The sequence below is a fragment of the Colossoma macropomum genome, unplaced genomic scaffold (genome assembly GCF_904425465.1).
Source record: "Colossoma macropomum unplaced genomic scaffold, Colossoma_macropomum, whole genome shotgun sequence".
Taxonomy (NCBI): domain Eukaryota; kingdom Metazoa; phylum Chordata; class Actinopteri; order Characiformes; family Serrasalmidae; genus Colossoma; species Colossoma macropomum.
In genome coordinates, this window is record NW_023494791.1 from 29,599,016 (window position 1) to 29,621,971 (window position 22,956).

At 38.1% G+C, this 22,956-nt stretch overlaps 1 protein-coding gene and 1 pseudogene across 1 annotated transcript in view; both read left to right on the forward strand.

The window, feature by feature from the left end:
* Positions 1-653: 653 nt before the first annotated feature.
* cntln (centlein, centrosomal protein) overlaps positions 654-22,956 on the forward strand; it is a 156,758-nt gene continuing 134,455 nt past the window's right edge. Inside the window, exons 1-5 of the mRNA XM_036574811.1 lie at positions 654-866; positions 2,065-2,152; positions 6,710-6,798; positions 14,029-14,113; positions 22,699-22,833. Of these exons, the coding sequence (XP_036430704.1) occupies positions 2,072-2,152; positions 6,710-6,798; positions 14,029-14,113; positions 22,699-22,833 (390 nt within the window). The 5' untranslated portion in view covers positions 654-866; positions 2,065-2,071. The remainder of the gene's footprint in view (positions 867-2,064; positions 2,153-6,709; positions 6,799-14,028; positions 14,114-22,698; positions 22,834-22,956) is intronic.
* On the forward strand, positions 10,952-11,911 carry LOC118811119 (annotated as a pseudogene).

Sequence of the window (22,956 nt, forward strand, 5' to 3'; positions counted from 1 at the left end):
AGGAAGGCTGTCTGTGCAGGGCAAAGGGATCTGGACGACCACCAGTATCGGAAGATATTACATTTGTGAAGCTTTGTGGAATCGGTTATAAAATCTACATCCCTCTGAATTTCTTGTTCGAATTGTTCAGCATGATGCCTATTTAATTTCATTTGCCTAGGACAGTTACTCAGATATTCACATCTCAAATGATGTCAATTTTTTTGAGACACCCTGTACATTTACACATATATGTACATTATATAACATCTACAATAACATAACATAAAAACCAATAAACATATAAGCAAAAATACAAACAAATTCGAATGACATAAAAATAAAAGAAGCAGAATTACTGTTATAAATGCTGATCTGTGAGTCTGATGTTTTAATTTAATTTGACCCACACTCTCATGAAGGTTGTCAGTTTATATAGTAGTAATATTTCTTTAGACGTCTCGTCAACAAACAATAAATAAATAATGACATGATAACATATACAAATAAATAAACAGAATTTACCTCTAAGATTTTGATTTTAGGAGCAGCAAACGTTCAAATCTTGTAATGTTGCATGGAAACTACATATCCCCTACTCCCCGGAGCGCTCTGCCGTATGTCCGTGAGTCTTGCCGCGAAAGTGTCGCAAACCGATGCTGTAGAGGCGGAAAACGGCGCGTTCGTTTGAAAGAGATACAAACAAACAGAGAAGTGAAACACAGAGAAAGAGATTAATTTATCTCTTAAAGTGGGTTTATAGGATCGAAATATACCGATAAACCTTAAGTAAAGTGCACTACAGTAATGGCAGATACCTCCTTTCAATAAAAGCGGCGGATAATTCTTTTATTTATCAGTTCTTTCTCCGTATCCAGGATATCCCGGTGAGTACAGCAGCTTTAGCCTTAGCCTTAAACTGATGAGCATAAAGTCGTTATTATTAGCTAGATGTTTGTCATAGAACATGACATGTCTGTTATTTATTTGGTTAACTTGGAAACCTTACATGTCAATTTGAAAACTCCGATTCCCCTTGTCTTTTTCATTCTTTCATTATTCTCTTGCTCTTTATCTCTGACGTCTGTTGTCTGTAACTTATTGCATATTGTAGCTATTGTATTGCATTGGTAAAATATAAACAACAGGCTTGAAAAGCTAAAGCCCAACTAGACCTCTGTAGCTGAGTAGTGTCAGTTGTGCAGGCAGAAGGAAGAACAGACCATCTGTTTACCTGTTCTTGTATTACTCTGTCACTGCACTACCTACCTACCACTGAAGTTACTTCGTAACTGATAATAAAGTTATTCTTTTATTTTTAATGTTTTGAATGGTTGGCAGCGCAGTGTCTGACTGACTCTGTTCTAAATCAGACCGTAAGCTCATCAACACTGCATATTTCTGCAGTAAAACCAGTAAAACAAGAAGGTCTGAGCTTTTTTTATGCTTCAGTTATGGGAGTTATGTACCTGCTTTATGTGCTTAGATTCATCAGACTCCATCTGGTGACAGTTTTTAGCTAATTTCTAAAAGTGTCTAAACACCCACTCCATAATGTTTCCTTCGAAAATCAAGGGTATTAATATTTTTTTTTATCCCCACCTTTGCTGCAGCCTCTACTCTTCTGGGAAGGCTTTACCCTATATGTTGAAACATTAGAGCATTAGTGTGGTCAGATGTTGAATCCCAGAGGTACTGGATGGTGCTCCATCACTCCAGACATGGCAGTTCCACTGCTCCACAGCCCGGTGCTGCAGGGATGACACTTGACATTGGGCATGGTGATCTTAGGATCATGTATGGCCTAAAACATCCCATTAACAATGAATTTCTGTGGTGATTGCACAAGCTGTGTGTGCACGGTTGAGTACCTTTGTAAGAAGTGGTTGCATTTCAAAGTAGCTGAATTCAGTCATTATACCAACTTCAGTTTTATTTCAACTATTTTGGTAAACCCGGTTATTAGTTACTGACATTAGTGATAGCAGCAGAAACAGTGCAGTTGTATTATTGTTATTAAGTTGAGTGTTGAAAAGTCCAGTAATAAGCTTGTAGACACTTTGGGCAAATCACTCTTCTCCTCAGATCAGCCATGGACTCCAAAGAGAGGGAACGAGCTTTACTTCTTGAGGAAGAAGTTAAGGGCCTGTCGGAAGAGCTGGTCCAGTGCCAGGTAAAGTAAAACTCCTGACCCTGAAGGTTATTTCTGTGTGCAGTGCACATTTAGAAGCACATGAAAAGTCCTGCGAAATCCATTGCATACAGAAAAGCACTTTCTATTCTGTCTTTCTGTATACTATGAGGTTAATTTACTTTATCAAAGTTGCCAAACTTTTTCATGCCAGGATCCACATGTAGAGATCCTTTCTGTTATTGTGTGATGCTCTGCCTTTGTGGGGAAAAACAAAACAAAAAACATATATAGCTTTCTCATGATAATGAGAAACATTTCACAAATATCGGCATCAGCTCACAGTTCCCATATCTGTGTGTTCTTAGTCATAATTGTTTGTAACTAGACGTTAAAATAAACAAAAGACTGTGCAGAATGATGTGTGGAAAATATTGTTTGGGCAACCAATGCATTCCAGATATTTTCATTTTATTGTATAAGGCAGAGGTTTCTAATCCAGTTGACAGGACCCTTAAATTTAGAGCAATATTTGGTTGATTCTTGCTCTAAACGCTCCTGATGACTGAAGTAAGATGACTGAAGATGCTGTAAGATTCTTATTACTTGACTTAATTGTTTAATGAGCTGGAATACATCACACAATGTACAATAAGATATGAATCATGTTTAACAGTAGTTCTTTTCTTGAAGCTTTCTGAACCTTAATGTACATCAGCAGTCACTCAGTTTACCTTGTTTTAGATAATTTGTACAAAACACACTTTATAATTTCAGTTTTTCGAATCACTTAGCTTTCAAACATGCTGCAGAGCGTGCATGAAATGATGAATGAAATCACGTGAGACGTGATGTTGATCCAAAGATATTAAGGAGTTTCGAGGTAAGACATAAATTCTATGCTACTTCAGATTCTTGTTATGAGTCAACGTGACTGGGAAATCGAAACACAATTTTCTTCCATACTGTGTAGTGTGAGGTCCAAAAGTCTGAGACCACATTAAAATAATGGAATTTTTTTGTTTAAACCTGAAAATAAACAGAATTAAAACAGAATTAAAAAAGGTCAAACAAAGAAAAGATATGACAAGTAAGATTTTCAAGATTCAGCACTATTTCTAGATAACTATTCAAATGTAAGCAAATTTGTGACATTGACCATGTTAAGGCCTTTGTGGGCCTTTGTTAAGAAATTCATAAAATAAGTAAACTGTTCACACCGAACCACTCTGACTTTGTTTATATATTTTAACCATTGCATTTTGAATTGGTGGAATTCTTCTTTTAAGGGCACATTTCTCTCTGCAGCTTTTCCAATGACAAACATTTTTTTTTTCAAAGGCTTACACATGACTATTATTAATGTATAAAGCTTGGTACTCTTGTCCACTTGACTGCCATTAATGGCAAAATGGTTGAAGTGGACCAGTGATTTATCAGAGATTTATGGTATTACGTTATTAATATCTGGCTAAATACCAATATGCAGTGAGTGCACTCATCCAGTTCTCTTTCATGGTCGGCCTTTTAAGATAAATAATTAATCGATAAGACTGACTTTCAACATGTCTTCAGATATCTGGGCTGTAAAACCTCTGCGATGCAGATGAGGCGGCCGTGCAGACCTCATATAATCGCTTTTCTTTTTTACTGAGATTAAATGCCACTGAAGAGACCACCTATTTGAAGTCTGACTGACTTTTTTTTTCTTTAAATTTGGCATTAAACTCATTGAAGGCCTGGGTTAGATCTCTATTTCCACAATATCCGTGCACTCTCTACTTTGTATGTTCAGCTTATGGTCTACCAAGGTCTGCCTGCACCATTTATTAAATAATTGATTAGACAATTTTGAATAAGGTTTAAAATTCATGTACTAATTGGAGACCAGTGGACTCCTGGGGGAATTATGACTTTTATCTTATGATGATGTGGACATAATTTAACAGAAAATTTTATTTTAAGTCGATTTGGTATAATTCTGTCTTTTTAATGTCAGAAAATGTAGTTTTTAGATGTCTCTCATTAAATGTAATGTAGCTTAAAATTATTTGAAAGCCTTTTTTTTTGCTAGACAATTTGAATTGGAAATTTTTCAGGCATGCCTCTCATGACTGTCTCTGTCATCACTTTTCACATTTTCTTCCTTGAAGTAGCCAGCGAGCTGAATTGCGTCTCTCTGTCATTCTCTCTGCTGTTCTGCGTATGTCAGATTGCTGTTTTTTTTCCCTGGTTCATTACAACTCAGTTAAGAAAAACTCCCTTCATCTTCACTGTGTGTTGAAAAGTTTGTAGACACCTGCTCATCTAATGATTTCTTTTGAAATCAAGGTTGTTAATATTGGGTTTGTCCCTCTTTGCTGCAGTAACAGCCTCTACTCTTCTGGGAAGGCTTTACACTGGATATTGGAATGTTGCTGTGAGGATTTGGTTGTATTCAGCCACATTAGAATTATTGTGGTTTGGTACTGATGTTGGATGACTAGTTCTGGATCACAAACGCACTCCAAAGTATTGGATGGAGCTTCGTCACTCCAGAGAATGCAGTTCCACTTTTCCATTGCCTGTGTTGGGGGATTTATACCTCTAACATATATCTAGCTGTTGCTTGGCTTTGGGCATAATGACTGCAGGCTCATGTGCACCTGCTCCAGAGATCCTCACTCTGTTGGTGATGCTTGTCTATGGAGATTATAGAAGCCATGTTTGCACATTTGAATACCTGTGTCAGCAATGGGTGCCCTTTAAAGTAGCTGATTTCACTAATTAGAAGGGCTGTCCAGATACTTTTTGGCATAGAGTGTGTATCATATATACAGTCAATGTTTCCAGCTCCTCTGTAATTGTACCCTCTTACTCTCGTTCAAGCAGCTTATGGATTCTTGTTACAGTGTAAGCTCTTGAGAGGAACTTGAGCTTTACTATTTCCACTTTACTGTTGCTTTTGTTAGTTTGCTGCTTGTTGATTTATTCATAGATCTCCTGCGGGCACAGCATAGTCTGTTGAAAGTGTCACTTTAAAAGTCATTTAAAAACTGTATTTTATTTCTGTATATAGAACAATAACTGACCCAAAGCCATTGGTTACTTTCATCATTCTGGCAGATTCACACCAGGAATACACTGTATGATTTTAGGCCGTTTTAAACACACAATCACAACCACTTCCTCAATACAGGTGGAGACACACAGGCTAACTAAATGGAGGCGGCAAAAAACTTGACATTTCCTACCAAAGTCCGTCTACCGACTTTACTCTGTTTGATTTTTTGAATAGAATAGCAAGGTATAAACATTAATGCTGTCTTGGTAAAACATGCTGTGGAGAGACGGTATTGTTCTACCTTGTAAATCACCGCCTGCTTTTAGCCTCAGTGCTCAGTGTTAGCAGTGCTGCTGTCAGTGTTTCTGCTCAGTACTCAGTGCACAGCGTGATCTTTTGAATGAAACAGCTTTATTTGAAATTGTTCACAGACAAAGCTGTCTGTAGTGGCTGCATTATATGCAGCATGAGCAGCATTTTTGTACAGTGTGAGTATATACATCGTAGGCTTTGTCTGTACATGATGGTCTCTTCAAATGTACAGTGTGAGTCACCAAAGAACAAGTTTTTTAGAGTAGTACAGTGTATGTCTGACATTCAGCTACAGCTCAACCAGCCAAACAAAAGACTCCACACCTGCACTCATCGGATGCTTTAGCCTCTAGTGTGATTCCTGCTCTCAGTGTCCTGCAGAGACTGTTGTTGAAAGACTCAGTTGAGGAGCAAAACTTCAGCTGTACAAAAGTGCTTTTCTGATGTGAAACAAAACTCGCTCTTCTCCACTGCGGCACCATTTAATCCAAGATAGCATTAAATAATACAGCATAGTTAGCTAATGCAGTTCATTTAAAATTAGCCAGAATTAATTGTAGTTATCATCCAACACCTGGTTTGGCTCATCAGTACTTGATTATCTTAAATTATGTGTTCTGCTGATGGGATTTAACAAATCCATGTGATGGCTGGGGGCATCAAGTACAACTCTAGAACCAAACTTTGCTCTTTAAACTAGATCACAAAGTATCAACTACTTTTCTGAAAATAAAAACAATTGTGATACTTTTTTTTTCACTGCATTTCTGTTTATTTCCATTTATTTAAATGAAATATGCAAGCACACTTACTGGCAAGATAAATAAATAGCTTTAAATTATGGGATTAGATGCTTATAAATTTTGCACAGTTCTGTATATAGAAATATACACCACCATTCAAAAGTTTATTTTATACTTTAGGATATGTTTTTACAAAATAAAATATGTTTGTATATTTAACTGTATTTGAAGTATTTTGAGTATAAAGTATTTTAGGACCAACAATTTGTCACTGTTGTAAGTGATAAGTACCATATGTCTCTGTTTGACCCTCAGATTTTAATGCCACTTTTGGAAAATACAAAGAGACCTTCTGGAAGTTAATTTTTATTTGCTCTACATGTTCTACAGCATTCTCAGCCTGAAAGTATATGTTTATATAAAAAATTGCTAATGACACTAGAGGTCTATGAACAGTTAGAGATTATATTGTGAACCCTTTCTTTTTTTGGTTTTAAACAGGCAGATAAGGAGTTTGTGTGGTCGCTATGGAAGCGCCTCCAAGTGGCCAATCCGGACCTAACTCAGGCTGTGAGTTTGGTGGTGGAACGGTAAGTTACCTTGTCCTGTCACTAGCATTGTCGTATCAGGTATTGGTGTTGCACAACAATATTGATTTTTAGTTTTAGTAGTTATGATATGTATAGCATAAATCATAAATCTAACAGCTCTAGGTTATTAGCTGGGTGCTTCAGAGTTCCTTCCAGTACTGCGTAAGGTTGTGACAGAAAACAGAATGAAACAGTCCAATAAAAACAAGCCAAGTCAAGTTTTTTAACTGCAAGCTTAAATATCATCTGATGCTGATATATTGAATTTTATCAGTACCGCCCAACCCTACCTGTCACCCTGTTTTCACCCAGCCAGCATTTTTCACCACAGCAACTGTTTTCCTTCAACAGGCAACAATTGAATCATTATGCTCCGTGTGTTAAGTCTCAGGCTTGAGAGCCGCGCCTCTGAAGAATTCTCAGGCCTACGGGTCTGAGGCCTGAAATCCCCAGCTTGCGCTGTGTGTGCTGTGCTGGTGGGCATGGGGGAGTTCCGCAGGGGTGTGTATGAGGTCCTGTGCCGTTTCGGTGGGGTTATGAGGGAATGGAGAGCAGATGCCGCTCTAAGCCCTCTTATCCTTTGCAGATTTGCCCCAGCCACGGAAGCGCTCTAATGAAAATGCACCCGTTCTCTTCCCATCCTAAACTGTGGAAAAAAAGCTCCGCCAAGCGCCCTTCTTTACGGGATAAACAGTAGATTTAAGATGACTAAGATGACCCACAGAGGGGGTGAGGCGAGCTCCAGCAATGGCATGGGAACTTGTTGGAGAAAAAGAACCAGCAACCGCAGTTTTTTTATGATTGACGTGCATGTAACTCACCCAGTATGTCCTTCAGAAAAGTCTGAAGTTGCATTGAAGAGACTTTTTCTGTTGAAAAGCACATCCAACCTTACTTTAAACATTATAGCTGTGGGTTATAGGAACAAATTAGCACTAAGGTGTTGATAAAGAGAAAAAAGTTCACGTTAGATGACGATGCGTAATTCAAAGGTTTTTGTCTGCTTTTTAAATATTTTAAAGCAAATGCTTGTCAAAAAATATGTTTACATAATTTGACCTTTCCACAAATGTAGCCAGCCATCCAAAAATAGCTTAAGTTTGCTTCTTTAGTTGCTTATGAAGTTAGCAAGTAATGGAAGCAGTGGCATTACTAGGATCTTATGTGCCCCTTTTAAAAAATAGCTAGGGTCTAATGGCCTCATTATACAAAAAGTACAAAAAAAAAAAGTAAAAAAAAAAAAAGGTTATTTACTCACTATTGCTATGTTTTAACCGTCTTGGTGCCTTAATGTTGGTGAATGGTTGAAGTAATTAATAGTTTAGCACTGATACCTTGATATTGGCACTTATATACAGTATTGGTTCTGACGCCTGCATGTGCACCAGTAGATGGAGCTTAACTGGAGCAGGCAACTTGTCGGTGTGGGATTATTTCACGCTTGAGACAAGTAGTCGTAAAAATTCTCATTGCAAAATCTGCAACGTTAGTGTTTCAAGGAGTGCACAACCAGCAAAGATGACAGTACATTAAATTTAATTAAGCATTTAAAGATCATCCATGACAAAAAGCACAGTGACTTTTCATTGCCCTGAAACCATTTAAATGTGGAGTTGTCCAACCAGTAAATGGCGTTCATTCAAGTTGCGTAATTTTTTTAGTTGTGACACAGAGCACTACTTTTACCAAAATAGAATATTTAAAAGTGGAATGGTTTATATATCAGTATTTTTTGACATATATGAAAAATATAGGTTAGGTAGAGTTAGTATTGATACTCAGCATCGGCAGATACTTCAGGGTTAGTTATCAGTATCGTAATGAAAAAACTGGTGCATGCCTAGTAATTACTGTATTGTTTTGAAGTATTATTAAGTCATTGTAGTGACCCATGAGTTATAGATGAAAAATACATGTTAATAAAGACATTAAGAGGGCTGTCCCACACTATGGACAGTGCAGTCGCTCCACCTTCAGTACTGGTATTTATGCCACGGCATGGAAGCTTATGCTGCGTTCATGACAATTGAGACCTTCCTATTTCCCACTTCAAAGCATTCACACAACTAGCTAGCGATTGTTTGTCTGCTGAGTGCATATAAAGGCTCTTTAGAAGCTTTTACACTGAAATTAAAGAGTTGTTTGATTAGTGTGTTGTTTATTCTAAAAATAGATGTACACAGACATTTCACCATTAAAATCATTTGGAAAAAATCAAGATAGTGTGCAGTTTGATCTAAAATCTTGCACCGAACAACTTGACCTTTCAGTTATTCAAATATTCCTTTGTATTTAGTGATGGCTCAGTGTTTCCCCCTGCATAGTCTATACTTGGGTGTCCCCCAAAGTATACTGACAGCCTACCAAGTATGTTTCGTCCCATTTTAACAATTTCCAAATGTTTTTATATTGTTATTATTAACAAGGGAACACTTTGTGTAACATGAGACACAGTAACAGCTGCTTGTGTTCAACATTTCCTTGGTTCAGTGCTGCGCTCAGTAAAAGACTTACATTACAACATTACAACATACTTGCCTTATTTCAATACTCAATGTAGCAAAAAAAAGAAAAAAGATTTCAGTTCTAACTTAAGCTATGTTCACAGTACCAGGCTGAAGTGACACAAATTTGATTTTTTCCCTCAGTGTAAAACAGATCTGTTGTTTTCAGAGCTGTGTGGACACACAAATCTGATCTTTTCAAATCCAGTCTAAACCATTTTAGCTATGTTCACATTACCAAGCTGGTGTGGCTTTCCTGAAGCCTGATTTTTTTTCCCTTAATGTGACACAGATCTTGTGTTTTCAGAGATCTGCAGACAAGCAAATCTGATCTTTTTAAATTAGATCTGAGCCAGTGTGTTCCTAGATTGGATATATATCCGATTCGTGGCCATGTGACCTTAATGAGAATGCTCAGATTGGAATTCATGTAGTTTTTTTTTTTCTCACTGCCTGAGCGGCATCATTTAGCATTAATGTGGCAGCAGTGGCTAACCTGAAGTTAGTGCCAGGGAACGTTGGAAAAGCAATACATCCGACCCTTTTTCACCCTTGTTTTGCTCTAATAATTAGTAGTTGAGAGCTGTTCAGAGCTAACTATCTATGCAGGAAGGCTTGCTTTGCTGGTTAGTTTGTTTGCTATTCATGCAACACGGGGTTCATTTGTGTGACGTTACTGTCTAGGATGTGTGGATGCGGGTCAATTCAGGACCAGGTTAATTCACATTAATGACAGATTTGAGTCAATTAGGCTACGTTCACATTACCAGCCTCATTGCGCAATTCTGATTTTTTGCTCAGATCCGATCTGCATTTTTATTAAGGTTGCATGGCTACGAATTGGATATGTATCTGATGTAGTGGCACATATGAAAATGGCTGTTTGTATTTGAAAAGATCAGATCTGAGTGTCCACACAGCTCTGAAAACATCAGATCTATGTCACATAAAGGTGGAAAAATCATATTTGTGCCAGTTCAGCCTGGTAATGTGAATGTAGCTTACCTACATGAATGTGAACCATTATGTTAGGAAGATCGAGTCTGAGCAAAAAATCTGATTTGAGCAATGAGGCTTGTAATGTGAATGTAGCACATGTGGTCCTAGATGGGATACATATCTGACTTGTTACCACATGAACTTAATGAGAACAGTCAGATAGGGATTTGTTTCTTTTCACTGTGCATGCTCCATTATTCAGTGTTAATGTGGCAGCAGGACTAACCTAAAGTAAGTGCCAGTAAATGGTGCGAAAGGAGTGCATCTGACCCTTTTCTCCTTCGTCTTGCTCTAGTAATGAACTGCTGAGAGCTGTTTAGAGCAAATTATCTTTGCGGCAAAGTTGTGTTTAGTTTGTTTGTTGCTCATGATGCATGTGTTTGCATGTGGGTCGTGCCAGAACACAGGTTTGTTCACAGTAATGACAGATTTGAGTCACGTACCTACACAAAGTGAACCCAGGACTGATTCTGGGCTTGTTTTGGGCAGAGCTCATAATCGCTGGTTTGTTTTCACACATAAGAATTCTATCCAAACTGTGGATCGGTTGCGCAATTCCATACGTCACTTTTCTCTGTGCAGTTTTGCAAAATGGTAGTCACGAGTGCTCTTTCTGTTCCCTGGCGAAGGGGAGCAGCTGCCATGGAGTAATCACTGAAACCTGAAACTTAAGCAATCATGGGAAGGGAAAAGACCCGCATTAACATTGTGGTTATCAGCCATGTTGACTCTGGAAAGTCCACCATCCCCAGCCATCTGATCTACAACTATGGAGGCATCGACAAGAGACCAGCAAGACCAGCAAGTACTACATCAATATCATTTATGCCCCCGGACACAGAGACGTCATCAATAACATGATCACTGGTACCTCACAGGCTGACTGCACTGTGCTGGTTGTTGGTTATGGTGTTCATGAGTTTGTGGCTGGTATCTCCAAGAACAGACCAATGAGCATGCCTTCTTGGCTTTCACCCCGGGAGCGAAGCAGCTTATCGTTGGAGTCAACAAGATGGATTCCACCTAGCCCCCATATGGGCAGCCTTGTTTCGAGGAGATCACCAAGGAAGTCGGTGCTTACTTCAAGAAGATTGGGTACAACCCAGTGTTGCTTTTGGTACAACCCAGTGTTGCTTTTGCTGGAGCCCAGCTCTAACATGGGCTGGTTTAATGGATGGAAAATTGGGCATAAAGAGGGTAATGCTAAGCAGTACTACTCATCTGAAAGCCCTGGATCCATCCTGCCTCCCACTCACCCCACTGACAAGCCCCTCCGTCTGTCCATGTAGGATGTCTACAAAATTGGAGATATTGGAACTGAGGGCCGTGTGAAGACTGTGTCCTCAAGCTTGGCATGGTTGTGACCTGAGGTTAACTCTGTTGAGATGCACCCTCTGTTGAAGCCACCCTCCCTGAGGCTACACCTGGTGATAACGTTGGTTTCAACGTGAAGAATGTGTCTGTTAAGGACATTCATCATGGAAACGCAGGCTGGACACAGCAAGAACGACCCACCTGTGGAGACTGGCAGCTTCACTACTCAGGTCATCATCCTGAACTACCCTGGTCAGATCTCTCGCAGCCCCACATGTGGCACTGGAGGCAGATAGCTTCCACACGTGCAGTGGACTGCCCCAGAGTTAGCTGGAAGCAAACCCCAGACCACCGATCTTGGGAGGACCAGACTTGATAATAGCTTACACACTTGGCCAAAACATACGGAACTCGCATAGCAGTCGGTCCTGGGTCTGGAAAAAGCTTTAGTCTAAAAACGCACTTAGTCACAAATACGCTATCAGTTAGCATCTTGCAAACTTTATGCCATAATCATCCATTACTTGTTAGCTATGTTAACCTCAAAACTCCAGTTATGAAAATGGAAGCAAAAATCACACACGAAATGTCTTGGCTGATTGTCCACATTTGGATTAAGGAGGAGCAGGCGGGGGACTGTGTAAATTAGATTTTTCACCGAACAATTCCTTTTGTAGAATGGACCATCATGTTACTATTGCTTTGTTCTTTGGTAACCAAAAGGCAGAGGCTAGAAAAGCGTCTTTTTCCCTTTCAGAAAGGAAGGGGAAAAAGTCTAAGCGGGCTAAGTGAGTGCAGTGTGAAGACTCCCTCCATTGCCACAGCCAGCAAGGCATGCTGCTCCGCGGGGACCCAGCAGCATTGCACCGGAGAGCGAGACGCGTGCATCAGCATAGCTCCGCGCGGGATATATTGACATGATAATTGCGGCGGCTCCAGTCAAGCGCTTGGCCTCGCGGGAGTTTTCGGCCGCTCTTGTAGCAATTGGATGGTTGGCTTGGGACATGGTTAACATTGCCAAGGCTACAAGGTAAAGTGGTGCACTCTCGTGTCTTTGGGCCTGAGGGAGAGCGAGGGAAGCGAAGAGGGAGGAGGAATGAAAGCCTGAGCCGCGGGGAAGGCCGCTCCCAGCTGACTGGCGGCTGCTGAAACAAACCTACTCTGCTTCTGCTTCTTTTGTCTTCTCTCTCTTCCCGAGTGTGCAGGGAAGAGGGCCCAAGTTCTCATTGTTCGGATCCCGCGTGAGATCCGCTGCTTTTTTTGATGTCCGGGTAATTACTAATACCTGGAGAGGAGTTTTTTACCTGCGTTTTCCCGCTGATACACCTCAGCAAGTGCTCAAGGGACACGCAGCATGTTTAAAAGACAACTTTGTATGTTTCTTTTCCCCAATAGTGCTGTATTCCCACTGTAGTGGGCAGTGTTTCATCTCTAAGCGCAGTAATCGCGTTGCATCATGCAACACCAAGCACCTGAATGGCCATAGACCAGGCAGAAACTGCCAACTGGCCTAATTGTTCGAATTTGCTTTTAAGTGGATCTTTTTCAAAGTTACATTAACTGGTACTGCTTGAGTGAATGGTGTCACTGAAGTCGCAAAGCTTTTTTTGTTTTTGTCTTTTAAGGCCTTTTCTGAGAGATTATGTACAGTGTATGCTACAGTGTGTTCATTTAAGTTTCTTACATTGGGCCTTTAAAATGCGAATACCCTATATTGTCTTGTGTTTCCTTTCCTTGGGCTCCACTTATGAAGTTTGTGTGGCTTTATGTACAAAACAAGTCTTAATTCATTTTTAATATTATTTTCCAACCTCTCTTTATCCCTTAGAATGAAACTCCATTTTTTGTAATAACATCAGTGTGAATGGGTGGGGCTAAACTGCCGTGGGCTGAGGGATGGATATATGTAAATACAAGTTTTCGTTACATAAAAACTCAGTTAATTTAAAACATACCGTTTTTGCATTTTTGTTTTGTTTTCATATCTGGACTGGAGAAAAGCAGTGAATGGGATGTTTTGATACTGTAGCAATGTTTACATACTACATCAAACTTTTATTTAAAAAAATGTGAGAGATTTGTCTTTCCATGACATGTGCTCCTTAAAAGTTTGGCAGAACTAGCCATGTTACTGTCAGTTTTTAAATTGGAGCACTGCTTAGATGTGTTCATATAAGTTCACGTATTAAAAGCATATGCATTCTTCTTAGTCCTGTAACACTCAATGTGTATTATCTCCTGCAGTTAGGCATTCTCCTGCCAATTCCTAATTCCAAAGTTTTGTTTTCCAGAAAGTGTTTCAGTAAGTTTAGTGGCTTTCTCCAGTTCCATGTTATTCACAAATTTGTTTTAATTGATCTTTCCATTTCTCCTTGTCCTTGTTTCCATCTCGCTCCACTTTTTTCTTTTTTAGTGAGAAGCAGAAAGCTGAGGCTAAGGACAGGAAAGTTCTAGAAATTCTTCAAGCGAAAGACTACAAGATTCAGGAGCTGGAGAAGGTATGGTAGAATATATGTAAATTTGTGTAAGTGTTTTGTAAAATGTAATATCAGATTATTAGAAGCACTTAATTTGAAGGCTACCTGCATATCTTCGCTGTTAAATGAAAAACAGTGTTCTCTATTTTTTCCGATTTTTACTTTTGTACGCCATTTGAGCATGGCAGCTGTCCTTTACATTGTGTGAAATTTCATGTTGATTGGACCAATAGAAATGCTCCAAAATTGCTCCAAAATGAAACCTCTTTAAAATAACTTACATTGATGGTAAAGAATGTTTTTGCCCTCTCCTGTAAAGTTACTACTTTGGAGAAACTTTTTGGACGGTGCCAACATGAGCTTCATAACACATTTGTAACACAATGCATTTATAAAGCAGTACATAAATATTGATGAACAGTTCATGCCTGTAATCAGAAGATAATACAAAATGTTTTATGATTTAACATTGCATAGACATAAGGGGACACTACAGTTATTTTTTCATTTTTCATTTTCATTTATAACACTGTTATGAAGGCTTATTCCCAATTAATATACCTTATAAGACAGAGCCCTAATTAAGAGAACCTTATAGCTTATAGCTTATACCTTCTATGGAAGATTTTGATGGCCACAAACTAAATTGATAATTTTCATGCATGTTTATGAATATACATATTTCTTTACAAAATCATATACTTGAGTAAAATTAGAGGTTTCCTGTCTGTATAGCTATTCAAATACAAAAAACTACTGTAAATGTACTTTTAGGTATCAAACCTGAAAGTGTTTTGAGTTGAATTCTATAATGCTATTTTAGGGCTCACCCAAGCATTTAAGCGGCTTCCAATATTTGTTGCTATGTCAGAACGAGTAAATAATAATACTTACATTTCATAATGAACCAAAATTATATGTATGTTTGTTACTTTAGATCAAAATGTATCCAGTAGGCGGCAACAATGTATTAATAATCATAATTTATTTTTAATATTTCTATATATTAACTGTTAACTGTTAAACATGTTATAAATTTAGGCCACAATTTTTCGTAGCTCAAAGAAAGACAAAGCTTTCATATACTAAATAAACAGAATCCCAATGTAACAAACATCTTGTTTTTTCGTGATTAATGGCATTAACGGTTCATTATAGGCATGTGAAAGAGCACTCAATGACATACTTCATGTGAAACGAAATTCTTGAGGGGTGCGCAAAGCTGAAAGCGCATTCGCAAGCTTACAAGCTCACATATGTTTTGCAGTTTCATTTTGCCTGTCGTGGATACTTAGGCCTTAAGCCTCCAGCTCCAGCCTTATTTTATTTTCAGATGAACTACTATTTTTGGTTGTTTTTGTTTTTTTTCTTCCCCGCAGTTAACCTGTTAACAGTTAACACAGTTAACTGTTCATTAACTTGTGTAGGTGCTCAATTATCAAAATTAGTCTAAATGCATATCCTTAGTTTGTAAATGCTCAAGTATCACTTGACAAATACATTGTTCAATGCTTATGCATGTGTTATGAATTCCTTATGTAGGTAGTAGTTGAGGATAGTATTCCAGTTTAAATTCTTTCTCAGGTATTAATTTTGTTACAACCGTTATACTGTTTTAGTCATGTTTCAGATGAAAGTGAAAGCGCACAGACCCTTAATCATCACCTGCTGTCTAGTCCATTGCATGTGAAGTTGTCCACTTTCAAGGCAGAAGACATAAAAGAATGGCCAGTCTTTTGGGGTTTAGCCTTAGCATAACATGGACACCAGACAAATTGCCGGGATTCTGTTTCATCTCGTACCACCTGAGAAGCTGCCTTACTTGATCAGCTGCATCAGACAAGGCTGCAGTTGGGGCCTTGTGTGCAAAACTGTAACGACTGTAATGACCGTCGATGACTAATATTTTCCAAATGCCAGCAGTGTCTGACGGTCGGGGGGAGGGCGGTGGGGGCTGAGTGTACGCACATATGAGACAAATAACTTGAAAAAATCATCAAAGCTAAAGTAGACTTCTTATTTGAATTTCCTTACTGCTTCAAAATGTTTCTTATTCACAAGTGACATTCCAGAATAATAAGCCACTATTAACCTGTAAAAATAGGTTTAATTAAGCATCTGAAATAGTTTCATTTGAGAATATGTTTATACTGTGGTATATGTAAACCATCAGAAATTTAATTATACTGTGTGGACACGTGCTGGTATTCAGTAATTCGGTGTACTGCAATATTAAATGGCACAGTTACGTTATTGTGGACTCAATTTAGTCAAACAAGGTTTCACCAGAGTTTTTTCTCAGATCAGCCCAGTCTCAATCACAACATTATCAGCACAGCAGAAGGACCAGCGGACAGACATTTTTTCTCTCAAAAGGGTGAAAACCCACGTCCCACTCAGCATGGAGAAGGAAAAAAATGCTCGTTCTCAAAATGCAGTCACAGAAGGCATGTGTATGAAGTAAAAAGCATATCAGACATAAATGTATTTAAGAGCTCTCTTTACTTCTAATGGGCTGACATGTAAATCCATTAAAATTCAGAGTTAGGTTTGAAGTATTTACTAAATTATGTGCTATAAACACACTGGAATTTACAGAGTAAAAAATGTAACCTGAATGTCTGTTACAAGCTTTGTTCATTCAAAGTCATTGTGTAGACTCGTGTAGACTGACATGGCCTGTACATGATGATTATATGAGAGTGTGCCATTTATGCCATTTTATGTTGGTGCAGTATAGCCTAAGTACTAGTAGAATGTTCCATGCTTAACAGCTCTTGGTACAGTTTTTTTATTCACATTTTTCACGATTATTTTATTGTAATAAGTGCACACATATACAACTATTAAAAATTACATTCATGATGTATCTGTGACATTAAAAGCTTTTTTTTTTAAAGGTAATATTGTGATAATGTCATAAACTGTGATAGAACATTAGGTAAGTATACACTTTTTTATACCAGTGCATGCCTAATACCGTGGCATGGATCATTCTACTGAATTGGTTCAAAGTCAGAGTTTAAAACACATTTTGGACTTTTAACTGACTTGATGTTTAGACTAAAATCATTTTGCTTTGAGTGGCCCTATACCTTAATTTGGATTTGTTAAGACAAATAATTGAACACTCCATTTTGTCATTACCATAGTAAACCTATCACTACCAAAACTTTACCAAATGTTTCAGTTGTGACCTTTTTTATAGTGACAAGTTTAGCTAATTTTGAGTAGCACTCAAAAAGCAACTCAAACACAGCTTTGAACAGTGGTACACACATAAAATCATAATAATTTTCATTAAAACACAAAAACGTTACGTAATAGCAGAAAGTATGTTTCAGTATTGACAGTTCTTAATGTTACACACCACTTTTCAGACACATTTACTTAAAAGCAATGGGATCTTACTGCTTCCCATGTGGCCATGAGGGACAGGGAGGCAGTTTCAGTTTGTGCTCTGAAATGCAGGTGTGTGGCTAAAATAAGGCTCTGCCTTTGTGTTTCAGTACTGACATGAAAAAGTGGGACTGTGTTTTTTGAAGATTTCAAGATGAAACTCGTGACAAATGTCAGTCTTTCAACCTCACATTAAAAGAAGTCAAAATAAAAAAAGGAAAAGCAAAGAATTGCATATATGGTCGTACAGCCCATTACTAGTGGATAGCCTTCAAACAAAACAGTGTTACCATAAGTTTCTGATCCATATTTAACATTAAAGTGTGTAAGTGAGATTAGACATAGCTGGAAGTAGAGCCACACACACACACACTGAGTCAAGTCAGTGGATGCCAGACCATAATTTCTGTCTTTTTAATAAGCATCTCTGACTGTTTGATAGATGAGCTGGTATGGCAGCTAATGATGAAACCGTGTTGTTAATTCACCTTTAATCATGGCCCTTGAATGAAGCATCTGTCAGCCTGCTTCATTATACACACAGACTCTCTCCCACACACACACACACACTCTCCCTCTCTCCCTCACTCTCTCCCATGAGACTGGCTCTGATGCCATCAGGCTGTGTAATGCATTTTGTCCAGCTGTACTCATCTCTCATCTAAACACACGTTTAGCAGATCAGATTAGCCCAGGAACGACACACTCAGTTTTTTTATTAACGACCCGCTGCCTTGCTGTCATAACTGTCGGTTTATACACAGCCAGGCCGAGGTTTAAACAAGCTTGCGGTGTTGTCGTTTATCTGCCTGTTTCAGCCTGTCTGTGTATGGGTCATTTACTGCGCTCTCTGAGGCCTGGCACCATCCGCTCACATCCATTCAGTGTCTGCCTCTCCATTAGACCTGCAGCTAATGATTATTCCTAGTCAAGTAATCTATTGACTGTCATTCGATCAATCGATCAATCTGACTGTTATGCCTTTTTCAGTTCCTCTCCTTTTGCCATCCAAGCCAAAAGCGATTTATTCTTTTTCTGATGTAGTGAAACGATAGAAGCCATATTGCTCCCTTTTTTTTATGTAGTGTATTACAATCTTTTACAATGACTGGGTGCATCATATAAGCATTATAGAGCATTATAGAGGTTTTGTTTTAGTTGGATAATGGAAGACATATCATCCCCAAAACGTCCTGCATTATATTCTGTCAGAATGACATCATCAGACGATCATTATAGAGCAATATATGTTGCTTTCAAATGAAACAGTAAAAGCCAAATCTCCCCACAGATTCCTATAGTGTATTACAATCTGTCTCCTCAAGGGTACATCTCAGTACTTTTAGTCAGGGAACATAGTTGTACCATAATCCATTAAATTGACTCCACACACTCTGTCTCATCTCTAGACTTTTTATGTCATTGTTCTGTTTTAAAATATTAGCTTATGAAAAGATTAAAAAATACATACTTTTCACCCGGGAAATAATTTTTTTAAGGTACACAACAGGACCTTCAAAATCACTATTGTACCTTTGAGGGTACATTTATATTGTTTGTACCCTGATGAATGAAAAATGTACCTGCACAGTACCTTTTATTTTTAACAGTATAGAGCATTAGTGTTTAAATTTTTTTACAAAACGGTCATGTGGATCCTTTGAGCAATATAGAGCATTATAGAGCACTTTTTAAATGAAACGATAGAAGCGAAATCACCCCCTGTTCTTCCTGTAGTATATTACAATCTGTTGGAATGATTGTGTGGATCATTTGAACATTATATAGTGTTAGTGTGGACTTTTTAAAATGAAACAGTAGAACAATGTTTCTGAAGGTTTCTGAATTTAACCTGCACACCAACTGTGATTTTTCAGATGCTAAAACTTTTACAGATGTCATGCCCTCATTTTTTTCAACTTTTTTGACAAATATAAAAACTGTTAAAAAAAACTGTTGGGTGAAAGTGCTCAGAGAGTTTCAGCTCCTGAATGAGGCTGTGAAACTCTTTGATTCTTGTCAAAATAGCCTACGTAGTGTCACCATTAGCCTGTTTTGTAAATTACATCTTTATGTCTACACAATCTACATTGTGCTTGTTCATTCTTATTTTGTCTGGCGCAAACAACACAGCAGTGTTCCAAAAAAGCTTTGATATGAAAAATCAATTGTGTCCAAAAATGTTATATTTTCTTGGAATTTTACTTGAACCATTTATCACTTGTCGCTTACTGAAACATGCACAGAAATTCTTTGGTAAGTGCAGATTCTGTACATTCAGTCCATCCCATATTTGTGTTTTTAAGTAGAAGAGATGATTGTTACAGTGAGACTTGAACCTCACAGAATGTCACCAGATGTGAATATACAGTACAGTGCAAATGTTATGTCTATGTAATGACTGGGGGCTTCCAGGAGAGCTCTGGAAACTTTGTTCTTCAAGATTATAAGACATCAACTACATTTTTGAAAAAATAAATTCTTGTTCCTTTACTGTATTTATGTTTATTTGCATCTGTCCTAATGTTGTGTGTTTTTTTTAATGCACTTATTGTCAAACTAAATGGTTTTAAACAATATGCTTAGGTGCCTTTCGTACAGTACTATGCGTTTTTCTGTAGCTCACTATGTGACTAATTATGTAATTACTTTATATAGTATTGCAAAACCACAATAATGACTCTTGACTTTTTACAGAAATGAAAAAGAAAAAAAACTTTTTCAGCACTTTGGTGGTCAGTCTGGTAATGCACACATTAGAGCTTTTAGTTGTTTTTACTTTTTTTTCCCCCCTTCTTTGGAGTAAGCATTGTGGCGTGTCTTTTCGGTATCGGCCTGTTCACTGTACATTTATATCAGATACTCCAAAGCTGATTTAGTTGTTACAGTACGTAGTGAATGGAATACGGCCATTAAAAGTTGAGTGAGACTCATTAGCACTAAGGATTGTGGGTACTGTCCTCCAGACCACTGGCATCTATCATCTCATCCAAAATTGCCGCCAAACGAACCCAAATGGTGATTAATTGCTTTTTACTTCCTTGGCTGTGTGATGGTCCGCTGAATCCTGCCTCTCCTCCTGCGTTGCCACAGTAACTTTGACAATCTCTCCTCCCTTACCCTCTTCTTACATTTTTGTAACATAATTAGCTTTCATTTTTGAACTGCACTGGGAATTTCTAATGCTAATCTTTCTGTCCTAGACCTCTTAACTTCTTTAAACCTTTTTTCCTACCAATTGAGCACTACTGGGGTTAAGGCAGTGCTTGCCTACCTCATTATCAACGTTTTGAATTGAGTTCCACTTGTGGTATAAATCTCTATTAAAGCCGTTTTTGCATGGTGCGCAGACCAAGGCGTAAATCCGCTATCTGGAAAGATTCAAGTGATTTCCCTCAACATGGCAATTAATTGCGTCCCAGAGCTCGGTGTTATTTTTGAAATATCCGCGGCCAGCGCAGGATTAGCCTGACGCCGGAGCCAACCCAGGCAGAGTGTGTTAAAAGGGCAACAGTGTTTCAGCAGCTGTGTGTGTGTGTGTGTGTGTGTGTGTGTGTGTGGTAATAAGAACCCTTGCCAAGGCTGAATGATTGGCTGTGTGTGATTTTTCTGCTAATATCAGAAGCTAATTTGCTAATGGGCTGATTCTTATGCTCGTATTACCTAAGAAAGCTGAGTCGTCTTCTCACTGTGAATGAATGTGTGGTGTTAAAGCTTATTCACAGCGTGATGTCTCAGTGTTGCTGGCTTTCAGCTGGCACAATACCACCCACTGAAGTTTAGGGTGAATCTATTGCTATGACTATAGTGCTTTGAGCTCTTATATAAATGAGCTATTACTCACAGAAATCGTTGTTCAAGAATTTTTCTAATAACACTGCAGTAAACATTTTTACTCCTTAAAACTTTAGAAAATGTTCTACAAAATATGTATTAATTGGCATGATGTGACTCCAGCATGCCAGATTAAAAAAAAAAACAAAAACAAATATAAGCCTTAAACTGCATTTTTCAGTTTATAATAATGAAGGTTTATTGTACAGTAACTGCTATGAATTATTAAGTACTTACTATAAATGATTCACTGTCTACTATGAATTATTCAGTAACTGCTATGAATTATTCAGTATCTGCTATTAAATAATCAGTATCTACTATTAATTATTCAGTAACTGCTATTAAATGTTCAGTGTCTGCTATGAGTTGTTCAATTTGTATAGTACATTATGTAATACCAATATTTATTCAGTAACTACTATGAATTATACAGTAAAAACAGTGAAACTAAATTCTGATCAATGTTTAAATTTGTTAGATGATACTCAGTATACACACACAACCACTCCTATCAACTGGATTACTTAAGGATTTACTGTAAAGTGTTTGTTCTATATACAAAGTGAAAATGTGTTGCTTTAATGTTTTAAGTTTAAGCTGTCTGTGTTTAAGGTAAATCTGAAATAAGCAGTATTAAACTTAGCGTGTTAGCTTGGTGTTTACATATCATTGCAAATCTATTTTCAAATTACTGTAATCATATTAAGGATGAAGTAGAATGAAATGAAATAAATAAAATGAAATAACAAAATGCATATTAAGTGAAGGTTTCCACATTAGACATTGCTATTGTGTTATGACATATATTCATGATTTGTGATTTTATAACTTGTATAGGTCATCATTCAGTGGTGTATAGGTCACCATTCAATGGTCCATATGTTGTCCAACTGTTACCTTCTGTTGAAAAAAAAAAACTATTTCTTGGTGGAAGACTTGTTTATCATAATTACTATTGATAGGTAATTATTTATTGGCCATTACTATATTGTATTTTATTATATTGTGTTTTTTCTCTGCATCATGCCAAAAACACCCTTTACCTGTGGTAAAAATCACTGTAACTCATGGCCACAGGTGTCTTATTGCTTTAATTAGTGGGGAATTGAAGTGTGGACCCACATACATACCCTTACAATTTTTATTAGGGTAATAAAAGTTGGCAGGAAGAATTAGATTAGGGAGAAGAACTAAAGCAGGGGTAAATGTAGGACAAAACATGACAAATAATCAAGAAATAATGTCCAGACCTCATGTGAACAGTCAGCTCTTGTCAGCTCCAGACGAATGATTCAAGGTCTGTCCACATGTGGACGTTACTCTTTGCTAACAGCTGTCTCCACTTCTACTGTGTGTGGCTTTTCAAACAGGAAGTGACAGCGCAGCGGCAGGAGCTGAGCAGCCTGGGCCAGAGGCAGCACGATAGAGAGGAAGAGCGAGAACTGATGAAGAAGGAGCTGGCAGGCCTGCGCCACAAACTGGCCAATAAAACTCGACAGCTTCAGGTTCGGACAGATTTTCACCCGCCACGTCTTTTTGAAGTGACACCAGCTATAGAGCCCCCCGAGGCCATAGCCTGAGGCCTAAAATCACTTAGGGAGGGGAAGGGGGGGAGAAAAACATGCTTT